At 41.4% G+C, this 27,876-nt stretch overlaps 1 protein-coding gene across 1 annotated transcript in view; it reads left to right on the forward strand.

Moving 5' to 3' along the window:
- Window positions 1–26,024, forward strand: part of fat2 (FAT atypical cadherin 2) — a 162,928-nt gene extending 136,904 nt beyond the window's left edge. The window contains exons 24-28 of the mRNA XM_041797927.1: window positions 3,559–3,712; window positions 9,795–9,894; window positions 9,982–10,130; window positions 13,396–13,676; window positions 25,522–26,024. Of these exons, the coding sequence (XP_041653861.1) occupies window positions 3,559–3,712; window positions 9,795–9,894; window positions 9,982–10,130; window positions 13,396–13,676; window positions 25,522–26,024 (1,187 nt within the window). The remainder of the gene's footprint in view (window positions 1–3,558; window positions 3,713–9,794; window positions 9,895–9,981; window positions 10,131–13,395; window positions 13,677–25,521) is intronic.
- The last annotated feature ends 1,852 nt before the right edge of the window (window positions 26,025–27,876 follow it).

Genomic DNA, 27,876 nt, shown 5'->3' on the forward strand with positions numbered 1-27,876 from the left:
AGAGACTCTGGGGGCCAGACTTTCTGAAAAACAGAAATTAAATAAATATTTTGACATAATTAACATGTTATCTTATTGATATTTGGATTTTCTTTCAAATCAGAGAATGGGCCTTCCCAAATTGTGATTTAGTACCTATATACACTAATTTTTGACACTTTTTAACCCCTTTTCACGACATTATTCGACCATTCTTGCAACATTTTTTGCCACTCTTGACCGGTTTTGATAATTTTTGTCACTTTTAAACCAAGTTTGAAACTTTTCACCCATTCTGCCCCTCTTTAACCACTTTTGGCCACTCTCCTGACCATTATTCCCCCATGTGCCACTTTTTAACCCCTTTTGCTATATTTTTTGCCACTTTTAACTCATTTTTGATACTTTTTACCTCTCTAACCCAATTTTTGCCATTCTATAAATCCTTTTTACCATGGTTCCTTTTTTCTTTTTGCCCCTTTATCCTTTTTTTGCAACTTTTCATCTATTTTGCCACTGTTTAACCCCTTTTTATGAGTTTTTTTGCACTATTTTTGCAATTTTTAACACTTTTTAAAAATACTTTCAGCCCTCTTACAACTCTCTCTTTCACGCTCTTTTACAATTATTGCCACTTTTTAACCTCTTTTCAACACTTTGCCTGCCAATTTTTGTCCTTTTGTGCCACTCCACAACCCATTTTTGCCACCTTCAAACCCCTTTGCACTACTTTATCTGGTTATTGTTGAAACATTTCTGCCAGTCTTTTAAAAAAAAAAAAAAAGTACCAATAATGTCTGACAAGTGAATTTTTGTAAAAACAGACCAAATGTTAAGTCATTCTTAAACTCTTTCAATATTAATTGATTTGGGGTGGATTTAACAGCTACGGACATGAAACGCCAAAAACCACATCATCTTCTCTTCCTCCATTTCTGAATTTAAAGATCTTCTGGGTTTGGATAGGAAGCTTTGGGGGGCCTGATGTGGCCCTCAGGCTGCCAGTTGATGATCAGTGTCCTATAGGAAATCATCTCAAACAATGGCAGAGTGTAAGATGGCCATACCTCACCAAGTCGACTCAGAATAGTCATCGAAGTGAGTAAAGTGGCCTACAAACTTCACATACTCTCCCTGTGTCATGTTTCAGGTGAGCGGCGGTTTGCTTTGACTGATGTAACGTGTCCTCGCCCACTGGTGCTGTGTCACGAGTATCTGTGTAATCATAAATAGGCAAATAAGCAGAAGGGCCCTGCAGCATTGCAGTATCAGTTATGAGACTGTTAATTCTGCTCAAATGTCTCCAAATAGACATGTTTTGGTTGTTTGGTATTAAAGTAGTTATCAGATGGAGGTAATATACACTATATGGACAAAAGTATTTGGCCGCCTCACCATTACACCAACAGGGACTGTAATGACAAATTCAAATACATGTAGTTTAATATGAAGTTGCCCCCTTTTGCAGCTATAACAGCCTCCACTCTTCTTGGAAGGCTTTCCACAACATTTGTTTCTGTGGGAATTTGTGCCCATTCATTCTGTAGAGTACTTATGAGGTCAGACACTGACTGTGGAGGAGACGGCCTTGCTCGTAATCTCCGTTCCAGTTCATCGCAAAGGTGCTCAGTGGGGTTGAGGTCAGGGCTCTGTGTTTTTCTGCACCAAACTCATCTAACCATGTCTTTAGTCCTTGCTTTGTGCAATGAGGCACACTAATGTTGGAAAAGAAAAGGGCCTTCTCCAAAACGTTGCCACAAAGTTGTAAGCATAGTATTGTCCAAAATGTCTTGGCTGTCACTCTGCAGAGCACGCAGAGGACACTGTCCATCACTCCACCCTTAGATCTATGACTGTTGATGGGTACAGCACTCATCCTTGTGTCCTCTATGAGAAGCCTGGGCGGCCTTCCCTTAAAAACAGGCGCAACAGACATTGTTAGGGCCCGGGCACCGACCTGGTGAGGACCCTCTTGAAACTTTAAATATTATTATTTTTTTATGCATTCTTAAGGCCCTCATTGGAAAACTACCACCTTACATCTCAGATTTGTTGGAGTGGAGTTCAAGCACTCACATGACCTGCTCTGCTGATTGGTTAGTTCTTAGGGTTCCTCAAGCTTCCACTGAACTTGGTAAAAGTGCATTTTCCTTTGATGCCCCAAGCTAAAGATTGAAGTCCTACCCTCTCTTGGTTTCTAGTCACTTTGTTTCCAATTGTTATTATTTTAATTGATTTCTACTGGTTATAACTGATTATATTTCTACCAATGACATTGGAAATTAGGGAAACCTCAATGTCCTCTTGAGAATAGATAAAGGTTTGAATTGAATTTGAAAAGTTTCCACTGCTCCACAGTCCAGTGTTTGTGTGCTTTATATCACTCCCTGCAACACTTGGCACTGGACTTGGAGATGTGAGGCTTGCATGCAGCTCCTCATTCATGAAGCTCCTGCTGCACAGTTTTAGTGCTTACATTAATGCGCCAGTGGAAGTTCAGAACTCTTCAGCTGGAATCAGCAGTTTTAGCGACTTCAATGCACCATGCAACTCAGCAGTCGTTGACCCCGCTCAGTGATTTTGCATGGTCTCGCGCTTTGTGGCTTAGTGTCTGTTGTTCCTAAATGCTTCCACTTTCTAATAATATCACTTACAGCTGACCGTGGAGGGGATGAAATTTCGTGAACCATCTTATTGCACAGCTGGCATCCATCACGGTAGCACACTTTAAGTCACTGAGCTCTTCAGAAGGACACATTTAGGATCACAAATGTTTTATAAATGGAGACTGCATGGCTAGGTGCTACACCTTTGCCAACAGGTCGGCTTGGAACACCAATAATTAGCATGTGTGACCAAATACTTTTGTCCATATAGTTTGTGTGCTTACATTTTCAGACAGCAATGTGCTGTAATATTTTAGTTTATCAGATTGATTAAGCATAAAATTTAAAAACTAATTCCTTTCTTCTATACTTGGACTTCAAATCTTGTAAGTAAAGGGTTAAATTACAGTCAGACTTCCCATATATAGTGTTAATTTGGCCACATGCCCGTCCACTATCTATTGTCTAAATTGGTTTTGACAATCCTTTGAGTCAGGCCATGTCTTCCAGTCACATCAGGCCTAAAATCATCTCTGTGTGTTTCCAACCTTACCCAGAAAACATTTCGTTGAAGTGCATCATGGATTTTTCCTGCTCTTGAGAGTCCTAATAGGTCTGTTTCTCGTTCTCAGGTGCTTCAGCTCTTTCTTCTTTAATTGTAGACGACTGACTGAACAGGATGTTTGCCGTTTCTGATCTAAGCGTTTCTCAGAACAGACTCTTTGGTCGCAGACAAACGTGATAATACGTCTGTTTTTGACCAAAGGAAAAACAAAAACAAGACTGCAGTTAAATAGTATTGAAGTTTTGAAGGGCTGACTTTTAACTTTAAATCTCAAACACTCCCTCCTGTTCTCTGACCAGATCAGGCTGACCTTTTTCTTTGATTGTTTACTGCCTGTAAGGGGAAACTGGCTGTGATGATCAGTCGCTCTTGTCTCAGACGTCTGGATGTGTTTTATTTACTGTGCAGAGGCGCGCTGCAGGTGTGCAGGACTCTTCCACGGTGCCCGCTGCGAGTTCCCCGACAACCCGTGTGCCTCCCAGCCATGTGCCCACGGCAGGGTGTGTGTACCCAAGGCCCAAGGTTACATGTGCAACTGCTCGCTGGATGACACTGATGCACGGTAGGCAAACAGACATGTTATATTTTTGCTGTTCTAATCTGTTTGTTTTCATGCTCCTACATGTTCTTTAATAATGTCTTTTGTCATGTCAGGTTTTACTGGCTAGAGTATAATGGCCTATATACATCAAAATGCTGTTTAAGGAGCTTTTACTAAAGATATCAGTATGAGGTGTCTCATATCTTGCTACTTCTTTTTCTAAAGAAAATACAAAGACATATAAAGATGGCGCATATTCAAACAGTCTCCTTAAAGCCCAACACGAACAAACACAACCACATGGAGTTCAAAAAGCAACATCACAAACAGTGAATCTACACAGGAGGCACAGCATGACAGGCATGTCAGTGAAGCAGCAGTGGCAGCGCTCTACTCAGGATGCATTCAGGCACAGTAGGGTGGTCACAATAACAATGTTTTAATATTTATATGATACTTGTACAAAAAAATATCAATACCTTTATAATGGAACCAAAAGCAACTTCTGCACATTACCTTAATTGCACAAATTGGTATTGGCAATGTTGCACTTCTGAAAGAGACTGGCATTTTGTTGTGCAATTTAAACTGCGTGCAGGAGTTTTCCTCTCCTTTATACATTCTGTGGATTTTTTTTAGTTGTGTTGATTTTTAATATTACCAATTATTTAAAATGCTTTTAAATGTGCTTTTTCAGTAAGGTCTATTAAATTTGGTCAACTCTTATTCTGGTTGTGTAAGACCCTTGAGATTTAGAAGCAAACTGCACTCAACAGAAAATCTCAGGGCTTTGAAATATGTCCATCTGACCGTCTAACTCTTTGCTTGGACAAACATAAAGCTCTGCTTCACATATGATGATACCCAAGTCAAATATAAAATCTGCCACATTTATCCTACATGGAAGCTGTGAGGTTGGTGTGAGGCAGACCTGGCAGTTGAAGCTCTCCTCCTCCATCACTCTATTTAAAACAATCGGTAAAGACAATGAAAACATGAAAAACTCAGCCATAACAACATAAAACAGAAATTCCGCCTTAGATGAATGGTATTTGTTTAATCTCCCGCAATAAATTAGAGATTTAGTTGGTTGTTATAGTGTCTGCATCCGCATTAGCTTTAGCTAAAGCTAAAACAGCTACGGACACTCTATGTTAGCTCTTGCTAAGGCTAATGTAGCTGTGATAGCTACGTAAATAACGTTACTGCAAAGTAAAGTAAAATATAGCTTTGTTAGGTTAAGCTAAAGTTGGCATAGCTACAGAAACAAGCTATATAAGCTCTAGCTAAAGCTAAAGTAGCTATGCTAACTACATAATTACAGTTACTGCATAAGCCAATTTAGCTAAAGTTAATGTAGCTATGCTAGCTACGTAATTAAAGTCACTGCGTAAGCCAATGGAGCTTCATTAGCTTTCACTAAAGCTAACAAAGCTACAGACACAAGCTACATTAGCCCTAGCTAAGGCTAACATAGCTACGCTAACTGCATAATTAAAGTTCCTGCATAAGCCAATGTACCTTTTGTTATCTTTAGCTAAAGCTAACAAAGCTACACACACAAGCTACATTATCAATAGCTAAAGCTAATGTAGATAGGCTAACTACATGATTAAAGATACTGCATAATCCAGTGTAGCTTTGTTGGCTTTAGTTAAAGCTAATGTAGCTATGCTAGCTATGTAATTAAAGTTACTGCATAAGCCAATGTAGCTTTGTTATCTTTAGTTAAAGCTAATGCAGCTATGCTAGAAACATAGTTGAAATTATTACTTAAGCCAATGTAGGTGCATTAACTACATAGGTAAAGTAGCTACACTAGCTTACATAGCTTGTTATAATCAAATCTTTATTGGAAACAGCATAAAGTATACAAGACCAGTATACACAAGGTAACTATTGTAGTTTCTTTATCTTTAGCTTTAGCTAGTTAGCTGTGTCAGAGTGTTTTCATAGAGGTCAAGCCTTTTTTCCCTATAAGCAGAGTGTTTACTCAAATATTTTGTATTTAGGTTTTGCATTTATGGTTTTTTTGACATCTTTTGATGTCCTCTTCTGACCTTAACTTTTACCCTAACCCTAACAGGAAGCCTCATCTGATTTTATTTGGAAGGTTTTAGTATGTATATCTGTCCCGACAGATGTAGTGTCTCACAGCAGCAGTCGACAAAAGAGCTGTGGTCCTCTGCCAGACTGTTTTGCCCTGGACTGGTCACCAGTCAGTCACAGAACATTCAGAGAAAACCATCATACCTAAGGACAATTTGGAGTCCCTAATGGGCCCAATGAGCATGTTTCTGATCATGGGAGGAAGCCAGAATTAAGAAATATAAATGCTGTTGTAATAAACTCTGATGGAGTCTATGTATTTGTTCCTTTTGTTAAATTATGAGTGATTCTAGATGTTCAAATGAATGAAACCCATGATTTGTAACAATTTCTATTCATTTAATTCCTTTTGGAACTAATGATAGAATGAATGTGGCACTCTCAGGAACCAAAGTTTCCTATGCTTTGTTCAGGGTAACGAGCATCTTTGCTTTTCTCTCTCTGCCTAAATCATGTCACCTTTGGAGGCAGCACGACTCGTGAGAATCACAAGAAAACCCAGTAGTGATTTGATACATAGTCTGTCTTGGGAAGCTCCTGCAGAGAAAACAGTATTGGCTCATCTTCACTGGTGGATACATTTGTCCAACCCTACACATTTGCTGCAGCTACACAGTTAATCAAAGAAAATACACTTGGTGCAGTTTAAATGCTCTTTGGGCATGTTCAGGTTTTCATTGCACGGCTGAAACAGGAGCTCTTATCCTGAAGAAACACAGCGAAGACACAGTAGAAGTTATTAAACAGGGAATGATATGAGAGAACCTGGACTATCCGACATATAAGAACAAAACCGCACCAACTTGGAGGTCAGTCTGGATAAAATGTTCTCATTTGACTTGTTAAAAACCCACCTGCTCTGTGATCTTCCACCTTCCAGGGAACAGCAATTCTTCAGAGTCACAAAAATAAATAGGATTTTCCATGGCCATTTTAGTATATTTAATGATTAATCAAACATAAAAAAGTATGTGTGAGGAAATGCTGTAACTCTCCCAAATGTATTGTAGAAACACAAATCACGTACACCATGAAAATCCTAATTAGACACACAGAGGTATTACCATGACTCCAACAAGGCCGGCTGGATACAAAGGCCGAGCAGCACCACGCTCATTATATGCAGCATCACTTGCACTGCTTGCATTCTGCACAGCCTTGAATTTGCATGTATATGTGATTAGACGCACACTATACTCACACATTTGTTCATCACTTTACAACCAGCTCGTCGTATTCCACTCACACCTCCATCGGCTGACAAAGAGAACAGTCACGTTCAAATGAAATTACTGCAACATTTGCATATTCCTGCTTTCATTAAAGCCGCCTGTGGGATCGCATAGCTCCTCCTGGGTATAAACAGCGGCCCATGGTCCAGGTGGACCTCTGATTAACTCGCCGAATGAAGAATGACCACCGCTGGATCGTAATTGCAAGAAGTGGGAGTTCACAGCGTGACTTGTATAATAGACAGATAGATGTTTTATCATGCTGTGATGGTGTTTGATGCAGTCGGATGATCGTCTTAACATGTGCGCCCATTTTTATCAGTCCGTGCAGAGGAAAGCAGCGTAAACAAAGTCTACTGATTATTCTGATTGAAGGACACCCACATGATCCAAAATCCATCAACTTAAAGAGCAACCTGCAGGTTTGAGACTCCAGTGTATCAACAAGAAAATAACTTGGACCCGGTGGGTTGTACCAGACCTTGGGGGTGGCTGTGTTTGTCTTCAGGGGTTGGCTAAGTGAATACGTGGAGAGATGGGGCATGGGCCTGGCACAGGCCTGGGTGATGGCCATTAGGAGGCCAGAGAAGAACCGGACCGAGGTTGACACAATGAAGTCCAATACTCACCGTACTCTACAACAGTGTTACTTAACCCTGCTCAACCAAAGAGCCAAATTGTTGAAAAATACCTTTGTAAGAGCCACAATCTGAGTGGTGAACAGTGGCAAAATTGGCTTGAAGTAGCAAAAAATAAGTTAAAGGGGGCAAAAATGATCCAAAAGTGGCAAAAATGGATGAAAAGGGTTGAAAATGGGAAGAAAAGTGGAAAAAGAGTCAGAAAGCAGCAAAAATGGGTGAGAAAGTACAAAAAAAATGAGTTACCGGTGGCAAAAATTATCCAGAAATGGCAAATACAAGGCAAAAAAAGAGTGAAAAGTGACTAAAATGGGCAAAATGCAGTCAAGAGTGGTAAAAATGAGGGAAAAAAAAAACAAAAAACAAGTGGTATTTAATGGCAAAAGGATGTTTAAATTGGCAGAAAAATGTGAAAAGGGCAAAAATGGGATAAAAGTGGCTAAAAGAAGTGGCAAAAATGGGCAAAAAATAGGAAACTATTGGTTTTTAATGGCAAAATGTAGCTTAAATGGGCGAAAAGTGGCCAAAAAAATGTGAAGAGGGCAACAATGGGATAAAAGTGGCAAAAAGAGGAGGCAATGGAGAATACGGGAACAATTGATATTTAATGGAAAAGGGTATCTTAGTTTGGTAAGAAGTGGCAAAAAAATGGTGAAAGGGGGCAAAAAGAAGTTCCAAAGATGGGCAAAAATGGGACGAAGGGGTATTTCTTAGCTAAAGGTATTTTAAATGGGGGAAAAGAGTCGAAAAATGGTAAAAAAAAAAAAAAAAAAAGAAAAGGGCAAAAATAAGGGATAAAAGCAACACAAATGAAAGGCAAAATTTGAGACAAAAAGGAAACAAGTGGAATTTAATGGCAAAAGGTAGCATAAATAGGCAAAAGTGGCAAAAATGGGGGTAAAGTGGCAGAAAGAAGATGTAAAAATGGGTGATAAGTAGGAAAAAAGTGGTATTTAATGACAAAAGGTAGCTTTAATGAGTGAAAAGTGGCAAAAAAATGGTGAAAAAGGGTAGAAAAGTTTACCTTTTTTAAGGTTTTCTGGGAGGGTACAATATTAAAAATTAAGACATAAAAGAGCCACAAATAATCACTAAAGAGCCACACATTCAGTATCACTGCTCTACAAACTCAGGTGTATTTGAATGGAAGAAAAATAATTCTTTTGCTGTTGAATTATGGCACAATGTTGAAAGAAGGATCATTTTTAACATCTTCAATGAAATTAGACACTCTTCTTGTCTAAGTATGTGCCTTTTTCTTTAATAAAAGATTCAAATCAGCATTTGAGTAATTCAACAGCTGTTGTCTGACAACATTTGATGTTATTGGCAAAAAACTGAATCAAACAAAATAAATGAGATCCATGCAGAACTTCAAACTTTCTCTCTTTTCAACAACTGAACTCCTTGTCCAAATAAAAAAGTGCACAACAATTGTGGTATTTTGCTCTCTAACTTCCAGGATATTCTTCCAGCATTTGACAGCGAGGGAATTCAACACCGGGGAAATGAATGGGTGAAGCTGAACACCAGGCAGTTTTATGTAAAACAAAATGATAGGTTTTTGTCAGAATCGCAGCAGCGGCACTTAGCAATCAGAGCTCTGCCAGAAGGTCCTTAGGGTCGTGTTTCGTGCCTGGGCCTGGAAGATGGCGAGCGCAGTGAAGCCCTTAGTATCATCTGCCAAATTTAACCTTAACTTCAGAGCCATGGTGGCAGCCTTTGTGCCGCTCTTCACTGTAGGACTCTTGTTCACTTGCTCCATATTCAGAGACACGGCCGTCCACAGCAGTTTGCTCAGGAACAATGTCTGCTTGATTTTTGGAGGCAATCTGGACGAGTTTCAAAGGCCAAGTGATGAAAAAACACGTCTCCTGCTGCTGAGGGGGAAAGTCTCTGCTGAGTACAATTAGGAAGGAAGCAGCACTCATGAATTTGGATGAATCTGACTTTTTACTTTACTTTTCAGCTTCAGTTTTCAGATCAGAGCTCCGACACAGCAGAGTTATGGTGGTGTTTTCTGTGCAATACTATAGCACTTCATCCAGACTGCAAAACTACACCATGTTAAAGTAACGATTAATCAGTTCAGTCAAATAAATCAAACTGTCTTTCGTCCTTTAGGTGCCATAATCAAATAGAGGTCTGTTCACCCAATCCCTGTCCAGGAGGCTTTGACTGTAAAGTCACCGATGGCTCCATCCACTGCGACCCTCTGCCTCAGGTCAGTCTTTACAAATAATCAGTTAATACAATGTCGTTTATCTGCACAAGTATTAACTAAACTCACCTTAACCCATCAATCCATCAGGTATCTCCAATGATTGGGTACATGGAAATCATGGAGATCAGCGTCAGTGTGCTTGGACTACTCCTCTTAGTCGCCATCTTTGTTTGCATCAGGAAACGTTACGTTCAGCAGAAGAAGAAGAAGCCTGTCTGTGTCCAAGACTCCAATGGGTAAGAGCCAATTAAAGGGCTGCTGCACACTTTTTAAACCCACTAGCTTCACTTTAATTTTCTGATGTTAAAGCCATCAATGAACTTCTATAAACAACCATGAAAAATTATATATCATAGTCATCATCTTTTGGGAGCTTTGTATTGCTTTAAAATTGGTTAAAACCCACTGGCAGATGTAAACTGTGACAGTTAGCACTGATTATGACAAAAAATATTCCATCTTTCCATCCATTATGTATACCACTTATCCCATTGAGGGACAGCCTATCCTAGCTGTCATTGGGCAAAGGCGGGGTACACCCTGGACTGATCGCCAGCCAATCACAGGGCTGACATATAGAGACAGACAACCAGGCACGCTCACATTCACACCTATGGCCAATTTAGACTCACCAATTAACCTGATGAGCATGTTTTTGGTGGTGGGAGGAAGCCAGATAACCCACACATGCATGGGGGGAACATGCAAACTACACACAGAAAGGCCCTGACCAGGACAAGAACCAGGGACCTTTCTGTGAGACAATAGCGCTAACCCCTGCACCACTGTGCAGCCCACAGAAAACATTAAAATCATGAAAAATGGAGATACAAGGTTTTGGCCCAATGCCAGCAATATACGTTTTTCCACAACTGACAGTTACATGTACAGGACAATGTGAATCACCAGAAGTAGTGCTGCTCCTGCTCTATATTCAACCATTAAAGTTTTAACAGTTCAGAGTTTGGTTTACACATTGGTTTGGGGTTTATTGGAAAAAAGTAACACGGTCAAGCCTGACACATGCCAACATATGTCTGGTGTTCAGCAGCCAAAGTCAAGCTCAACAGCATCTATATTGTCATGCCGTTTTCATCCCTGGTGATACGCCTAGAAATTTGTAACATCCACAGTACAACCAGGGGCTTGAGGCAACCCTACTACCCATCTAGATGGTGCCCTAGGCCGGGAGCTGTCAATCTTTTTTGCCCAAGTCACACCTAAGATCAAGCTAAAATCAAGGCAAACCAAAACCATATCTATACAAGAGCTTCTTACATGTTACAGTAAATTTAGCAGTCAAGCACTGTCATGTAATTGAGATCAGCTGATCTCATGCAAGCCCTTATCAGCTGACAGCTGATTCGCTCTGAGAATACTATTGGAAAATTGCACTCATGCTGCCATATTCAAAGCCTGGCTACATGTTGCTGCTCCCTCTGCAAACTGCTTTTACAACTCTCCTCCACCCCAGCTCCTCCTTCATTCTACCTCTAAATTTATCAGTGTCATTCTGTTGTCATTAATGTTTTCTCTGCTCTGGCTTTTTTGCTGCTTCTCTCCCTGCTCCAGGCTTTTCTTGTATGCACAGGAAACGCAGGAATGTGTGCCTGTTTGGTGCTTTCCATTTAGACTCATGGAAGAGCAGGGGGGTTCCCAGAACAGCCATATGAATAACAGAAATGAGGGCAAATTTATAACTGCTAAGAAAAAACACACACCATGTGTGTTCCTTGACAAAGTGGTCTTGACTGAACTTAAGTTATTGTAAAGTTGTAGTAATTACATGCGGTTGTGTAAATTATCACAGCACACCAAGACTTGTCTCAAGGCAGACCAGTTGAGAACCACTGCCTTAGGCCATGCTTACTCACCACATCCACTCTGTACATCACCTTAAAGGTGTAGACTTTTTGCAACAGATAATTGCCCCTTGTATTTTGCAAGGACATCCAGAGAACAACCTGGGTTGTGTCAATCCTCTGTCATGCCTGGTGCCCTCAGGCAGCTTTCTTACCACATCTACACCTTAATGTAGCCACAGTTTAGCTCTAATGTCAGACAAACTACAAAACTAGGTGTTCAAATTCTGCTCCATGATTATCACTGCCAAATCCTGCAGGACATATTAAAACATGACCCTGTTTTTATAATACAGCTTGCAGAAGAAGTTGAGCATCTCTCATGCCTCCCCCTCTAGTTTAGGCTTTAACCCTTTAAGTGCCAAAGTCGCAAAACTGCGACAAGCAACATTGCTGAATTAAACAGACTCCAGCTGCAAATATGGTGCCTAATGTTGTTAGTACTTTACACCAGGAGATGGCAGACATGAGTAACTTCAATTCCAGCAGCACTTGTGTTTGTGTTTCTGTTCAAAGTTTTGGAGTTTATAGAGTTTGAAAGAAGCAGCCCCGTTCGAGGAGACGAGTCGGAGCGTAACAGAGAGAAAGACAGCGAACTGTAGCGAGAATACTCACAATGCCAGAAGGAATAGAGGAATATTCACCCTCTGGCATGACTTTCAGTCATCCGGTGAGACCATGGGTGAGACTGTCAGTGCTTATGTTGGCACCGACAGGCAGTCCATGCAACGTGACCGGCCACACGCAGCGAAGCCAATGCTTTACCTCACCTTGCTTACCACCCACCAGGGTGGGTGTAATCAGTAAATGCTGTGGTGGGTGGACGTGGGGATGTGGTGGGGGTATCTTGGGGGGTTTCAAAATACCGCAAAAAGTGACGGAGACCAGGAATGACAAACACCATGGAGGTAGAGAAGAGACGTAGTAGAAGCCTAGAGTAGAAGCCATGGGAGAAAAAAAACAGCCAATGGTGGTGGAGGCTGCCTGGTGATGTCAGAATATGCAACTTGGATGAGTGAATTTACTCCCATCACAAACTTTGGGTCATACTGAAGATTTTTCTCATTTAAAGTATGCCTTTATCTCTAACCACTTTCCAGCTACAGCCTTTTGAAATCCTGATATCAAAATAGAATATTTTCTTTAAAAAACTCTGGCACCCAAAGGGTTAAAACCTCAATATATCCAGTAAAAGTCTGAAAGTGAAGAAGCTGACTGTGAAAAACTAGAGAAGGCAAAAACAAAGTTTTTTAAATTATGAAGCTGTAAAGAGAGCGTCTTTATCGTGACGTTTCAAAGCATCAGGGATGGCTTTATATTGATCTGCTCGCCAATTTTCACTTTTCCCTTTCACTATTATTCCCATTCTACTCTGACATCCCAATCATCCAGAGAAAGCTGGGAAAAAATCAATTGAAAGACACAAAAGGAAAAAAGGAGATACACATCAAGCTGAAAATGGCCTTAGAAGTGTTAACAAACATCCATTCTTACTTTTACACAATGAACCAGGAGAAAAAAAACACCGAAATACAGGAAATTGTGACACAGAAGGCGGTAAGAAAAGGAAATGGAAATGTGATAGACCACAGATGATTATATCTGAGTGAAACAGAAATATTTGTTTGTACACCTGCAGCTATTTCCAGTCCAGTCTGACCAAAAGCCTCAAAGCTGACAGCCAGGAGGGGAATCCCATAGAGATGAGCTCAATGATGGGTACGACCAACGACCTGGACCACACGCCGTTCAGGTCACTTCGCCCACGCAGTCAGATTGGACCATCAGGAGGCGGAGTTTCCTCTCCAAAGACGCACGGGCCCGTTGTGTGCAGCGTAGCACCTAACCTTCCTGCGAGGCCGCCATCTAGCTCTGACAACGACTCAATCAGGAAGAACCACTGGGACATGGACTATGAAGGTGAGTATTTATGTTTTTATACTGGGGATAACAAACAAATGTTCTTCATTTCCTTCTCATGAACTGAATAAATTCTCATCACATCAGAGTGCATTTAACTGTTGGCGTCAGTCAGAAGCCCACTGAACCGTCATGGCTGATATTAAGGCGGTGCATCACCAAGACTCTAGAGACACGAAACACAAATACAGTGAAATGTTTTTTCTGTGAATATACAGTCAAGCACATAGCCTCGTTTGTGATGGTACAGCAGCTTATTTGAAGTTAGAGGTAAATATAATTTATTTACAACTCTCTGTGTAATCTCCTGAGGAAAATGTCAACTGCAGTGAATGAAAAAAAAATGTCAATGAGCTGTAAATTAAACACTCCGACACGAAGCCGTAGAGCGATACAAAAGGTCAGAACAGGCCGAACGATTCAGCCAAACAAGGTCATGGTAAACAAGCACTTAATTGTCATGCGGAGCGGTGCATCATGGGAAACACGGGACCGCTTGTAGAGTGGTGTGTCCACACAGCACGCTGATTAAACCGCAGAAGATGAAACATTCATAGATCAGGCCGATTGGATGTGATAACATCAGGAAATAACAAAGTGAATTCTCTGTTTCATCCTCAGCGTGGCTTCATTTCCCACTTTCTCTCTCTGCGATTGCTTCCCCTTCCACTACCAGTCCTTTCTCTTTTTCTCTTTGTCTATATTCTCTACTACTCTCATTCTTTATTCCTTAATACCCTCCTTTATGCATCGTAATTTCAAACTCTTTTCTTATGTGTTCTTTCTGATTCTTCTTTGAATCTCTCTCAGTCTTTTATGCCTCAAACCTTCAATTTCTGAAGTCTTCTTCCTTAGTCTTTGCCCTTGATGGGCACCTTGCAGGAATCTCTACAACATATAATCAGTGTCCATATATGATAGCCTTACATATAGAGGATGTGAGGTGCCTACAATATTATACCAGTTATGGCATCCACAGTGCTACATACACTATGTTGCCAAAAGTATTCGCTCACCTGCCTTGACTCACATATGAACCTAAGTGGCATCCCATTCTTAATCCATAGGGTTTAATATAATGCCGATCCACCCCTTGCAGCTATAACAGCTTCAAATCTCCTGGGAAGGCTTTCCACAAGGTTTAGGAGTGTGTTTATGGGAATTTTTGACCATTCTTCCAGACGCGCATTTGTGAGGTCACACACTGATGTTGGGCGAGAAGGCCTGACTCTCAGTCTCCGCTCTAATTCATCCCAAAGGTGTTCTATCGAGTTGAGGTCAGGACTCTGTGAGCATGGAATTGTCCAAAATCTCTTGGTATGCTGAAGCATTCAGAGTTCCTTTCACTGGAACTAAGGGGCCAAGCCCAGCTCCTGAAAAACCACCTCATACCATAATCCCCCCTCCACCAAACTTTATACTTGGCACAATGCAGTCGGACAAGTACTGTTCTCCTGGCAACCGCCAAACTCAGATTCGTCCATCAGATTGCCAGATGCAGAAGCGCGATTCGTCACTTCAGAGAACGTGTCTCAAACCATGGCTTGGATGCAGCTGCTCAGCCATGGAAACCCATTCCATGAAGCTCTCTATGCACTGTTCTTGAGCTAATCTGAAGGCCACATGAAGTTTGGAGGTCTGTAGTGATTGACTCTGCAGAAAGTTGGTGACCTCTGCACACTATGCTCCTCAGCATCCGCTGACCCGGCTCCATCATTTAATGTGGCCTACAACCTGGTGGCTGAGTTGCTGTCGTTCCCAATGGCGTCCACTTTGTTATAATACCACTGACAGTTGACTGTGGAATATTTAGGAGCCAGGAAATTTCACCACTGGACTTGTTGCACAGGTGGCATCCTATCACAGTACCACGCTGGAATTCACTGAGCTCCTGAGAGCGAGCCATTCTTTCACAAATGTTTGTAGAAACAGTCTGCATGCCTAGGTGCTTGATTTTATACACCTGTGGCCATGGAAGTGATTGGAACACCTGATTTCAAATATTTGGATGGGTGAGTGAATACTTTTGGCAATAAAGTATGTGTATTTTAAGTGCAGTTTGCATTTTTTCCACCTAATTACGGCAACCATCATATTCATCTAGTAGTAAAATGATTGTCCTGAGGGCAGACAGGGAAGACAGGTCTTAAAATCCATCCATCCAATAGATGGAAGAATGGACGGACGGATGGATGGATGGAGCTTTAATGATCCAAAAGGAAATAAAAGTGGGGGATGATTTTTGAAAAGCTGTAAGGGGAATAACTGTCATTTTTTCAATATCCACTTTATAAATAAAGGATTGAGAGTGATTGATAAGCTAAGATGATCCTTGCCTCCTTTGGTGCCCAAATCTCTTTGCGCACAATGAAAAACTTTGAATGTTTTGGCGACTGACAGACTTTTATAAAAAGTAAAACTCTTAAAACTAATTTATTCTTGGGAACAAACCCAAATCATGGACTTCTTTCTCTCTGAAGCACCATATAATTTAACCATCTTAGCATTAGATCACCATAAATTCCCTCTTGATGGCTGACAGTTTGATGGGCCTCTATGATTGGATGCCTTATCACCAATTCAATAAGATTAATGGTGATAGAAGACAAAGGCCATATTAAGTCTATTTTTGTCCACCTGCTTTTTTGCTCCCATGCTATCTTTATGTAGCAGTTTTTAACCTCTTCCAGCCACCTTTGCCCCACGGGATCAACTTATCTGGCCGTGGAAAATGTCAGATTTACTTCCAGGAACACATGGAGAACAAAAAGCAAAGTGTAAAGGATTCAGCTGCTGTCCCCTTTAACAACGAGATGGATAACAAGGGAAAAACTACAGAAACGTGTCCTTTATCCTCCATGATAAGGTCAAGCAGATGAATGACCTGCCAGGCAGGCGTTGCCTGGGGAGCGATGGCATGACGAATGCCTGATCTGCCTCTCTTCATCTGTCTTAAGAACATAGCGGCACAGGATATTGATCTGAAACATGAAAAGAAAATTTCGCACAGAAAAGAGAGAGAGCACATGAGAGAGGAAGAGAGAGAGAGTGTGACAGAGGAACAAGAGAGGAAACAAAGTGAGTGTGATGGAAGGAGGGAGAATGTGACAAATGACCAGAGAGGGAGAGAGAGAGAGGGATGAATGAAGAGAGAAAGCTGGAGAACAAGGCAGAGAGAGAGCAACAGAGAGGAAAGTGGAAGAGACAGGAGTGAATGAGAAAGGAGAAAAAAAAGACAGACCCTGATAATAGGAGAGATGAGAACAAAAGAGGTTCTGGAAAAACTTCATGAAGGAACATTCTTCTATCCATTACAAGTGATCCTCCAGTGATTCAGCAAACCTTTTAACCTCTCAAGCTTGTTTTAGCATAATGAATGTCACCAGTTCACACGTGTTCATTAAAGACACCGTGTCATTAGCAGAATAACTACCTAGTGACTGTATACACAACATCACCAAAAATAAATTCAAGGATGACACCTTCATGGACGCTCACATGTGCAATAAATGTGTATGCAGTCATCATGCATACACTTTAATCAGGAATGCATGCTGATATCAGGATGTGTTCTGCATCTGCAGTCAGAGTCATAAAAAATAAAAAATCTTTAATCAAACATGAGACTGATAAGACCAAAAGGACACTAAAATATTTTCCCAAACATCCATGTCAGGGATCATTAACTACATTTGTACAAGGGCCAGTTTCTTTCCTTGATGGGCGCTTTAGTGCCAAACTCTCAAAAAGATTAAATTTACGTAATAAAAAAGGTGGTCTACTTGACATATTTTTACTTAAGGATTTTATTGTCTCTTTAAATTAACTTTATTTTTAGGCTCTTACAGTGAGATCAGTCGCTATACCAGAGCCAGCCACAGGGGGGCGGTTGAGATATTTTAGCCCAACATTTCTAGTGCTGTCATGTTGTCCATCTCTGGTTTTGATGGTATGATCTGTAGTGATTGGTAAAAAAAAACCCAAGCGAAAACTTGCACCCAAAACACCAGAATCCAGAAGAATCCAGAAATACAGCAACTTTACTCAAGAATGGAGTATGCATTTAACACGCATCATATTAGCTAGTGTCAGCTGACAGGCTGATTTAAGAAAGGACAAAACACAAAGTCAATCCTGATTTAATCTCAGTTGTTTTTAACTGCTTTAGAGCGATCATAAACACAACACTCGAAATACCACAAACTATGTTCCCCTGTGCACATTTTCTGGATTTAAAGGAGACATATTTTACCCCTTTAAGTCAAGTTTATATTGGTCTCAGAGGCCCTAAAAACATGGCTGTGAAGTTTGATGCTGAAAAAGTCACTCCAGTATTGGCTTTTTGTACAAAATGTCTAAAAAACTTTCTGTTTCAACCCTGCTCAGAACGAGCTGTTTCTGTGTCTGTGTCTTTAAACTTTAATGAGCCATCTGACTCCGCCCCTTTCTGGGAATGGATGTGGTTTAATGGATGTGGTTCTCCCGAGGCTCAGGAGAGGAGCGTGTAACTTTCTACCAAGCAGGGAGGGCCACCTGGGGGTGGTGTTAACTCCCCATATGACATCATGAGGGGAAAATCTGAAAATGGCTAGTTTCAGCACACAGGATTTTTCTGATTCCAGGGGGGATTGTGGGCAGGCCAAAAGCTCATATTTTTGTTAGAAAAGCCTGAAAAAGTGTTTTTGCATATGTGACATTTAATTATGGCCTGGGGGCCGGATGGGAAGATGTGAGGGGGCCTGCTGTGGCCCCGGGCCAACAGTTGATGATCACTCATCTATGAGGTGTTGCCTAAACTGACACGCCAGATGAATTTGTTTCACACATCCATCTGGAAAACCTCTGATACAGAGCATTTGGGGAAGCGCAGAGCCTTTGAAATAAAAACTCAGAGGGTGATTGGATGAACGTTCTGTCTCTCACATCTTTACAGTCCAATCAGAGCACCAAACACGTGAAGTAGCCGCTACCGAAGGACTAAACTCCATAACGCGAGAACTGCATAACGTGAACCCAGGGTGACTGTAGACATGTCAGTACACGACTTCTGTCTTTTTTGAAAAAAAAAAAAGAACTCGCTGTTCTTTGTTCTTCTTTTGACAAAGAAATGTTGTCAAGTTCTGATAAAACTGGCGCTTTAGCAGCATCCATGCTAATGTCTTCCACCATAATTTCACCGGCCCCTTGTTGCTGCTTGCTTACGTCACGACTCCTCTGCACCCGAAAGTACTGCCCCTCGTCACTGATTGGTCCTGTCACTTTCTAACTGGGCCCAGGTTGGTTCAGATGGGAGCTTTGCAAGATGGATTCGCCAGTGAGAAACACGGAAATGGGCGAATCCATCTGCTTTGCATAGTTAGGTGTTGCCCGGATGGATGTGAAATATTTCCTCTGCCATGGAGATGTTGGTCAGAAATTGATTGAGTTAGACTAACTGTTTGTAATTTTTCCTAAAGTGGGGACCTTTGCCAAAGAATGTGGCAAAGATGGCCATTTGTACTGCCTACCAGTCAGTAGGGGGAACTCTAAACACTCTGGTTTCACTCCTAAGAGACCATCTATCAGTCCATTTTTATATGCAGTCGATGATGTGGATCATGTCTTCTACTAATTTTACTTGAGTCCCTTTAAAGAATTATTTCCCCAGGGGCAGTGTGGGCATAATGAAGGATTTATGTGACATTTATTGGTTAAAATAGTCCTGTATTAGTCCAAACCTATCCTTTAAATCTTTGTTCCTCAGGGGGGCTTTTAGACCGATCTCACACCTAATTTTCACACTTTAGAGAGTGAAGACTGAGATCTTCTTTTTCTTTAAATCTGCAGAGAACAGAGGACTAACTGCTGGATCTCTGCCCCAGGCTCTAACACCGCCATTAAAGTCAGAACACCACTCAAAGGAAACTTTAGAGCAGGAGGTCTTTATTTCAAGTCCAAGTGGGATTTAATGTCCTGAAATTAATTTGAGGTTTGATATATGAATGAAGTAGTATGATATGCAGAAAATAATGTTTGTGTTTCGGGTCTACCTGCAAAGTGATGAATGTTTTCAGCCTGTGGCCCTCTCCCTTCAATTAATCAGTGAAACGGTGCATAAAAGGGAAAATAAAAATCATTAGTGTCAAACTTCATCGCAGTACGTATTTATGCCTGCAGCGTGGGGGTTCACTCTGGTTTTGGTTGGCTGCTGAGCCAGAAACATTTGAAAACTGGGGACATGACGCTCAGGAAAAAAAACACAAAAAAAAAGCATTTGAATTCACAAACATTTCCCCCCGAACAGTGTGTGCCTCCAGTCCTCTCTCTCAAATGTGATATTCAATCTGCCGGGAAAAAGGGACCCTAAAATTTGTTAATGAATTTGGAGAAAATGGATGAATGGATCTGTTAATGAAATTCTCCTCTTCCAAACATGAAGGCGTGCTGCTGGGGATTGAAAATTACTAACCAAGGGCCAATTTTGAAGCTTTCATCCGTACCTCTGTGGATGTTTCCTGTGTGGCTACACCCTTCAGCTTTTCAAAGATTTGCATTTCAGTGGCAACACATGAGCTCAGGGCCGAGTGCCAAAAATATGGCTGGGAATCAGAAAGAATTAAGGGATGGACTGACATTATTGGTTAGGTCTTTTAGGGATTTAATAACAGAGAAATACAGAATACCACTGGTTGTGTCTTTTAGATATTATACCTTGTTTTCAGGTCCTCTTCCAGCACGAGTTTCTAACCGTTAATCAGTTGTGGTTCCTGTTGAACTGAGTTTTGGTTAATAGTCGGGGATAATCCATCACATTGGTAATGAGACGAGGTAATGATCACACAGCTGTGTTTATGGGAATTTTTGACCATTCTCTCAGAAGCGCATTTGTGAGGTCACACACTGATGTTGGACAAGAAGGCCTGGCTCTCAGTCTCTGCTCTAATTCATCCAAAAGCTGTTCTATCGAGTTGAGGTCAGGACTCTGTGCAGGCCAGTCAAGTTCATCCACACCAAACTCTCTCATCCATGTCTTTATGGACCTTGCTTTGTGCACTGGTGCACAGTCATGTTGGAACAGGAAGGGGCCATCCCCAAACTGTTCCCACAAAGTTGGGCGCATTGAATTGTCCAAAATCTCTTAGTATGCTGAAGCATTCAGAGTTCCTTTCACTGGAACTAAGGGGCCAAGCCCAGCTCCTGAAAGACAAGCCCACACCATAATCCCCCCTCCATCAAACTTTACACTTGGCACAATGAAGTCAGACAAGTACCGTTCTCCTGGCAACCGCCAAACCCATATTCGTCCATCAGATGCCGGACGGAGAAGTGCGATTCCTTACTCCAGAGAACGCGTCTCCAATGCTCTAGAGTCCAGTGGCAGCGTGCTTTACACCACTGCATCCAACGCTTAGCATTGCACTTGGTGATGTATGGCTTGGATGCAGCTGCTCAGCCATGGAAACCCATTCATGAAGCTCTCTACCACTGTTCTTGAGCTAATCTGAAGGCCACATGAAGTTTGGAGGTCTGTAGCGATTGACTCTGCAGAAAGTTGGTGACCTCTGCGCACTATGCTCCTCAGCATCCACTGACCCGGCTCCGTCATTTTACGTGACCTACCACTTGGTGGCTGAGTTGCTGTCATTCCCAATGGCTTCCACTTTGTTATAATACCACTGACAGTTGACTGTGGAATATTTAGGAGCCAGGAAATTTCACCACTGGCCTTGTTGCACAGGTGGCATCCTATCACAGTACCACGCTGGAATTCACTGAGCTCCTGAGAGCGAGCCTTTCTTTCACAAATGTTTGTAGAAACAGTCTGCATGCCTAGGTGTTTGATTTTATACACCTGTGGCCATGGAAGTGATTGGAACACCTGATTTCAAATATTTGGATGGGTGAGTGAATACTTTTGGCAAAATAATGTATCTGCTGGAAATATCTGCTACTGGTGACTCATCTCAACTCTAAACCAGGATGATGAAGAAAGCTTTCATTAACTCATCATACAATTATGACAGAAACATGTTTTGCTCTTAGACAAAGTATGATAATTTGGGACTCAGCATGTGTACTAATTGGTCTAAATGGATTCCAGGTGGTGTAAACTATCTGTCATGACTCATGCAGTTACACATTAGCAGAAAATGGGAAAATCTAAATGTTCTAAAATTGCACAATCCCAATGGATTTTGCAGTTTTCTAATGAACAATCAGCCTGTAAGTAGACATTTACATACATATGAGTATTACAGCATGCAAAGCAGACTTAAAAATGTGTAACCCACCTTTAAAGTTTGAGTGTCTTTCCTTTAAGTTCATAACTAGATAAAAATGTTATGTACAGAAACCTTACCCATGGAGTTGCATGAGTTCGTCTTTTCATTGCTTAAAAGTTTGTAGTACAAGACAAAACAGAGTTTTTAGACAGTTGTATGAAAGCTGTGGTTCTTTGTTTGAAAAAGGAAAGAGAACCCACAGTGTTCCCATCTGTCCAAATGACTTTGACAAATTTAAACGGCAACTTGAGATCAGATTTATTTTTAAAGCTGCCTATTCAGAATAAAAAAGCACCGATTGTGCAGAAATAACAGATGTAAAGGTTTTGCATGAGAGCTGTAAACTAAATTCTCTTCCATCCATTAAAAAAAGATTTACGGGTGCTGTCAGTGCTTCGTCTTTTCTGCCTTTCCTTCTAAATGTTTCTCATCTTCTCCCTCCTGTTACCTCCCGTCTCCCTTCGACCTTGACCTCTCTCTCAAAAACTCTTAATCACTCGCTCTGCCTTTTCTTCTGCTCTTTAATTTCCTCCCTGCCTCTTTCCCCAAATCCTTCTTCTGTCATCATTTTCACCTGTTCGTCCCTCATTCCATCTTCTTCAATCCTCTCCTCCACCATCTGTCTGTTCTCTTTGACTTCCTCTAAGTAGCTCACATGTTTCAGTCTTCCTCTGACACATTTTCGTTTTCTCTCTCCGTGTCACGGTGCGAGCAGCCAGGAGTCTGCTTAGTATTCTCAGTAACTTCAGTGACAGCAGGAGGCGTTTTTAATGTCCTTTTGTTTGAACAAACTGTATAATGTGTCTGCCTTGTTAGTTTGAGATTTGAGGGGATGAAGGGCAGGAATTTAAAGCGGTAATCCCCAAGAATCCTCGTTTTGTTTTCAGATTTTTTTTTTTTTGCCTCCCATCTTTTCTGCTCACTGCTGCAGGGACTTCCCTGTCAATCAAACAACAGGAGCCAGGCGAGAAATAAAGTCAGCCGTCTCTCCAGAGCCCAACTTTGCTATGACTGGTTTTCCAGTTTTTCTTAGCAGAGAAGAATCTGCTCAAAAGATGTTCCCTGGGTTAGTCAGCAGGATGCTTTGACTTTCTAGGGAGCATATGGCTAGAAAACCCCCATATGCATAGATAGATTTATAGCAATTCATATTGAATACAATTAGTTAAAAACAATTAATCCATAGAAGCATGAATCTGAAAATAAGGGTGCAACAAGCTTTATTCTATAAAGCAGGGGTTCTCAACCCTTTCAGCCCGAGACCCCCAAAATAAAGGTGCCAGAGACCTGGGACCCCCAAAGAACCTGAAGGTGGCTGAACAGCCAGGAACATTCAAGAATAGTCATGTGCAGAGAAGGCCATCCGTAAGGGAGGGATGAAAGGGGAGGTTTCTGGGACACAGCCAAACTAGGGGCCCATGGAGGTCAGCAAAATCATGGTCCATTGTGAAGTTAAGCTGTGAAATCCATATATTATATTTGACCTGAATAATAACCACTCTTATCAAAGAAACAAATATCTTTATTTATTCATTTAGCCTTTTTTAGATAATAAAATTTTGTTAAAAGAATAATTAAAATGGGTTAAAATGTTGAAAATTGGTTAACAATGGCAAAAAATGTTGAAAACGTAGTGAAATTTGATTTTAAAAGAACATAAATGGGTTAAAAGTGCCAAAAAATAGATAGAAGTGGCAAAATATAATCATAAAATGGATCAAAGTGGCAAAATTGGGCAGAAAAAGTGGTAAAGAGGGATTAAAAAGTGGATGAAATGGCTTTAAATTGCAAAAATTGGTGGAAATGAGATGGAGTGGGATGAAAAATTAATATAAGCTGGCAAATATGGGTTAACAGTGGTTAGAATGGGCAAAAGAATGTAAAAAATGGTTGATAGAGGCAATGATGGGCCAACAGAGGCAAAAATAGGCAGAAAGTGGTAAAAATTGGTTTAGAAGTGACAAAAACAGGCAGAAAAAAGTGATGGAAAGGGTTTTAAATGGACAAAAGTGGGGTTTAAGTGGCAAAAATGTGCTAAAATTGGCAAAATTGGTATTAAAAAGTGATGAAAACGGGTTACATTTTAGTAAAATGGGTGTAAAGTGGCAACAGTGTAATTTGAAAAATAATCTTAGTTTTTTTTAAGGCATCTGGTGACCCCCTCTCAGTGTCTCGCGACCCTCATTGGGGACCAGATCCCAAGTTTGAGAACAACTGCTATAAAGGAGGAGGCTGGGGTGGAGGAAGTTAAGCTTTTCCAGCAGCAGCGTGGTGCATCAGCATTAATGCAAGCAGGAATAAGTGAGAAAGACGTCATATTTAAACTCACCACTTTTTTGAGAGAAAGAGCTGTGATTGGCTGTGAGAGCTTGGCATCAGCTGGGTGCATGACTTACGCTGAGCTTCAGTAATGTGGACGTAAGCTTTGACACTGCTGTGAGCGCAGCCACAAAAATAGCCAAAAATTAATGCGACTTTTTTTTTACTCCCGGGGTTGTTTTAAGATGCTGAACTGCTTTGGTTTTGCATTGAAAGCACAAAAAATCTGCATCAGTGGACCTAACATTTTGAAAAATGGAACGGGAAATTGTTTGGAATTTGAGCTGGAAATAACAACCGTTGTTCACTGTTTCTCTTAATGGTTGTAGATACTGTGTATTTATTTTGGTCTACTGCTGTGTCAGGTTTGCCAAGGTCACGTTGGTCCTAATGACGCATACAGTCACGCGGATGATGCTGCTGACAATTTTTGTATAAATCACAGATTCACAAAGAGCATAAAGTTTCTCTTCCTAAAATGTGAAACAAAATACGAATCACTGCAAGGTCGTCAGCAAGCTTTGTCTCCTAAAAACACTCCACCTGCATTCGTTTCCCTTTTCAAGACTAAAATTAGAGAATTTTAGAAGGTTTTCAATTCTTTTTCTTACATTTAAAAGAAATTACCATCAGTAAGCAGTTCAAGGTAGGAGAGAAAGGTTGACGAATGTAATTAAATGATTGAGTTTCAGGTATTCCACACAAGACTGTATAGCGTGAGCCCATCTTCAAGGTTTTTTTGAATTGTTTTAGAGTCAGTCTTGATTCTGTGAATAAGCATGTGCAGTCATTAGAGCTCATTTTGGATCAGTAAAATACAAAGACCAAAGGATACCCAGCTTCCTGTAGACATGTCCCCTCCTCCTGTTCCTCTAATCAAACCCACAGCACTTTAAATCCACAGTGAAGGATTAATATGGAAGGAGACAAAGCTTTTTCTATACCCAGACTTATTTATATCCTTCCTTCACACCCTGCATGGCAACAGCTGCCCTAGTGTTTAGTAATATTTATCTTACAGTGACAATAAGTGTTGGGTTTGTTCAGTCTGAGAGCTCATCTCTCTTTATGTCTGCTTTTTAAAGCTCAGTGACTATCTCTCTTTAAAGGATGGCAGTCCAAGTCGTAAGATGTTGAAAGAAGAGTGTGAAGGTGGTTTATGGGTGTGAATTTTCATCACTGAATGTGTTGATGTGTGTGTCATGTGTTGTGAAAGAAAAGGAAATGCGGTACTAACATTTCTCATTTATGTGCTTTCTCCACAGTCTATCCTGCCGATCCGGACTACTATGGCCGCCCTGTGGTCCAGGAGTTCCCCCAGTTTGACATCGTAGAGGACACCTACTCCACCTCCACCACGGACTCACGGAGGAACTCCCGATTCGGTGGCTTCCCCTTCCCACTGGAACGCGTCGACCGCCGTGCTCCCCTCCCGCCCTGCTACAGCAACCAGAACCTGGACGACTTCCTCGGTCCTGACGGGCTTCCTCTTCCGAGCTCCCAGTGTCCCAACGAGTACACTGCCATCAGCTACTACCCAACCAAACACGCGCGAAGCCTCGACAACGTCTCGGGAGGCTACAAGAGACTCAGCATGCGTTTGAGCATGGCAATGCCTTCCTACGCAGAGCAGGCAGTCACGCCGCCACCAACATCCTCGAACCCTGCCCAGCCTCAAACGAGACCAGCGGGGCAGAACCCACGAAGCTATGATGGGTCAAGTATGGTGGAAAGCGATTACGGGAGCTGTGAAGAGGTCATGTTTTAAGTTAAACCATGAAGTCTGCAAATTTATTCAGTCTTGCTAAGAGTGATTATATAATTTCAGTTTCACATTAAGGCACATAAAGGCTCATTCATGCTCTTTCTACAAACTCCAGTTCTCCTTCACAGCCGTCCAACTTATACTTAGCTTCTGTCTAATCTCTGCTTACCTGTTCTGTCATAATTCTCTGTCCTTGTGCCCAGGCAACCTAAAATCATATATCTGTTCAAAGCTCTTAAAACGCCATTTTCCATCCATCCATTTAGCCATTATCTTCGGTGTATCCAGGAGCAGGATGCAGTGGCAGCAGGCTGAACAAGTTGAACCAGCTATCCATTTCCCCAGTGATATTTTCCATCTCCTACTGGGGGATTCCAAGGTGTCCCCAGATCAGATAGTACTTATAATCCTTCCGACACATTCTGGGTCCACCTTGAGGTCCTACCAGTTGAGCATGCCTGGAAGACCTCCAAAGGGAGAGGACAAGGAGGCATCCTGATCAGATGGCTGACTCAACTGGCTTCTTTCGATGTAAGGAAGCAGCAGCTTTACTCTGAGTTCCCTTCAGATGTCTGCACTTCTCACCTTATCTCAAAAGCCCAGATCAGACCAAAGACTTGAGACATGATGAAATCATTTAAGAACATCCCTGGCGATGATTGCAGCTGTCTGAACCAAGCCACTGCAGATCAAATCAGGTGTTGCCTGGAATTCTGTTTGTCAAGTTGCAGGCAGCTGGTTGCAGGACGATGCAAGCAGTTAAATGCAAACAGATATTCAATCAAAGTAGAATCTTTTGCTAATACATAGGAAATTCAAGGCTGTGGGTAATGCCTGATATTTTGCATTACCAAGAAGATAAAGATGCCTATAAAAAGAGTACTTATGCAATGTTGTCACTCTTATTTAGAAAGGTTTATTGCATGGTTAATTCTGAAATAAATATCTTTATACTGAGTGACCTCCTTCAGTTGCCGTACTGTGAACTGGTCAGCTTTTAGAACATCGCAAGCAGTTGCAAGTCTCAACTTGTCTCATTTGGTCTGTACTGGGTTTAAGACTGAGATCAGAAACCCTCCAGAGGAAACTCATTTCAGCTGCTTGAATCCGTGATCTCATTCTTAGGGTTATTACCCAAAGGCATGAACATGGGTGAGGACTGGGAGGTAGATCGACCGGTTAATGAAAAGCTTTGCCTTCCTGCACAGCTCTATCTAGACTCCAATGGAGCGCCTGCTGCATCAATCAGTCAGTCAATCTCACGCTTTCTTGTACCTTCATTTCTGAACGGTGCAACTCTTGGCTAAAGTATTTAACACTGCCTCCCCGATTACTAAAATGTTAGGTCCGTGAGCTTTCAGAGATGCTTACGGATGCAGATGCATGATCCAAATGAACACCGTCTGCATCCATATTTGCATCGGATTTAGAGCATAAATGAGCCTTTACTATCCTTGAAGGCAGCTTTGTGTACATTACTTTGATGAGACTCTTTGAAATGAAAAAAACAGCAGCTCAGCGGTCTTTCACCATGAGATCTAAGCGTTTTTTTCCCGCTATCTAAGATGAAAGTGCCATGTGAAACAACAGTTCAAATGTCTTTCATTTATTTGACTTCTTAAAGTGTTTCCGTGCCACGCTGGATGGGTAATTCAAGACCTCACCGGGTTACCTCTGAGGAAGAAGTTCAACAGGAGTTCATTCCTTTGTCTGAGCGGAGCCGCAGAGAGCACTCGTTAACTCGTTTGAAATCGTGAACAGTATTACTGACTCGACTGTGACCTGTTTCAAAGTCGGAAAAAAAAGGCAGAATTCAAAGACTTCTTTTAAAGCTCGGACACGGCAGAATCTGACT

This window comes from Cheilinus undulatus, linkage group 10 (assembly GCF_018320785.1).
Source record: "Cheilinus undulatus linkage group 10, ASM1832078v1, whole genome shotgun sequence".
In the NCBI taxonomy this organism is placed as follows: Eukaryota; Metazoa; Chordata; class Actinopteri; order Labriformes; family Labridae; genus Cheilinus; species Cheilinus undulatus.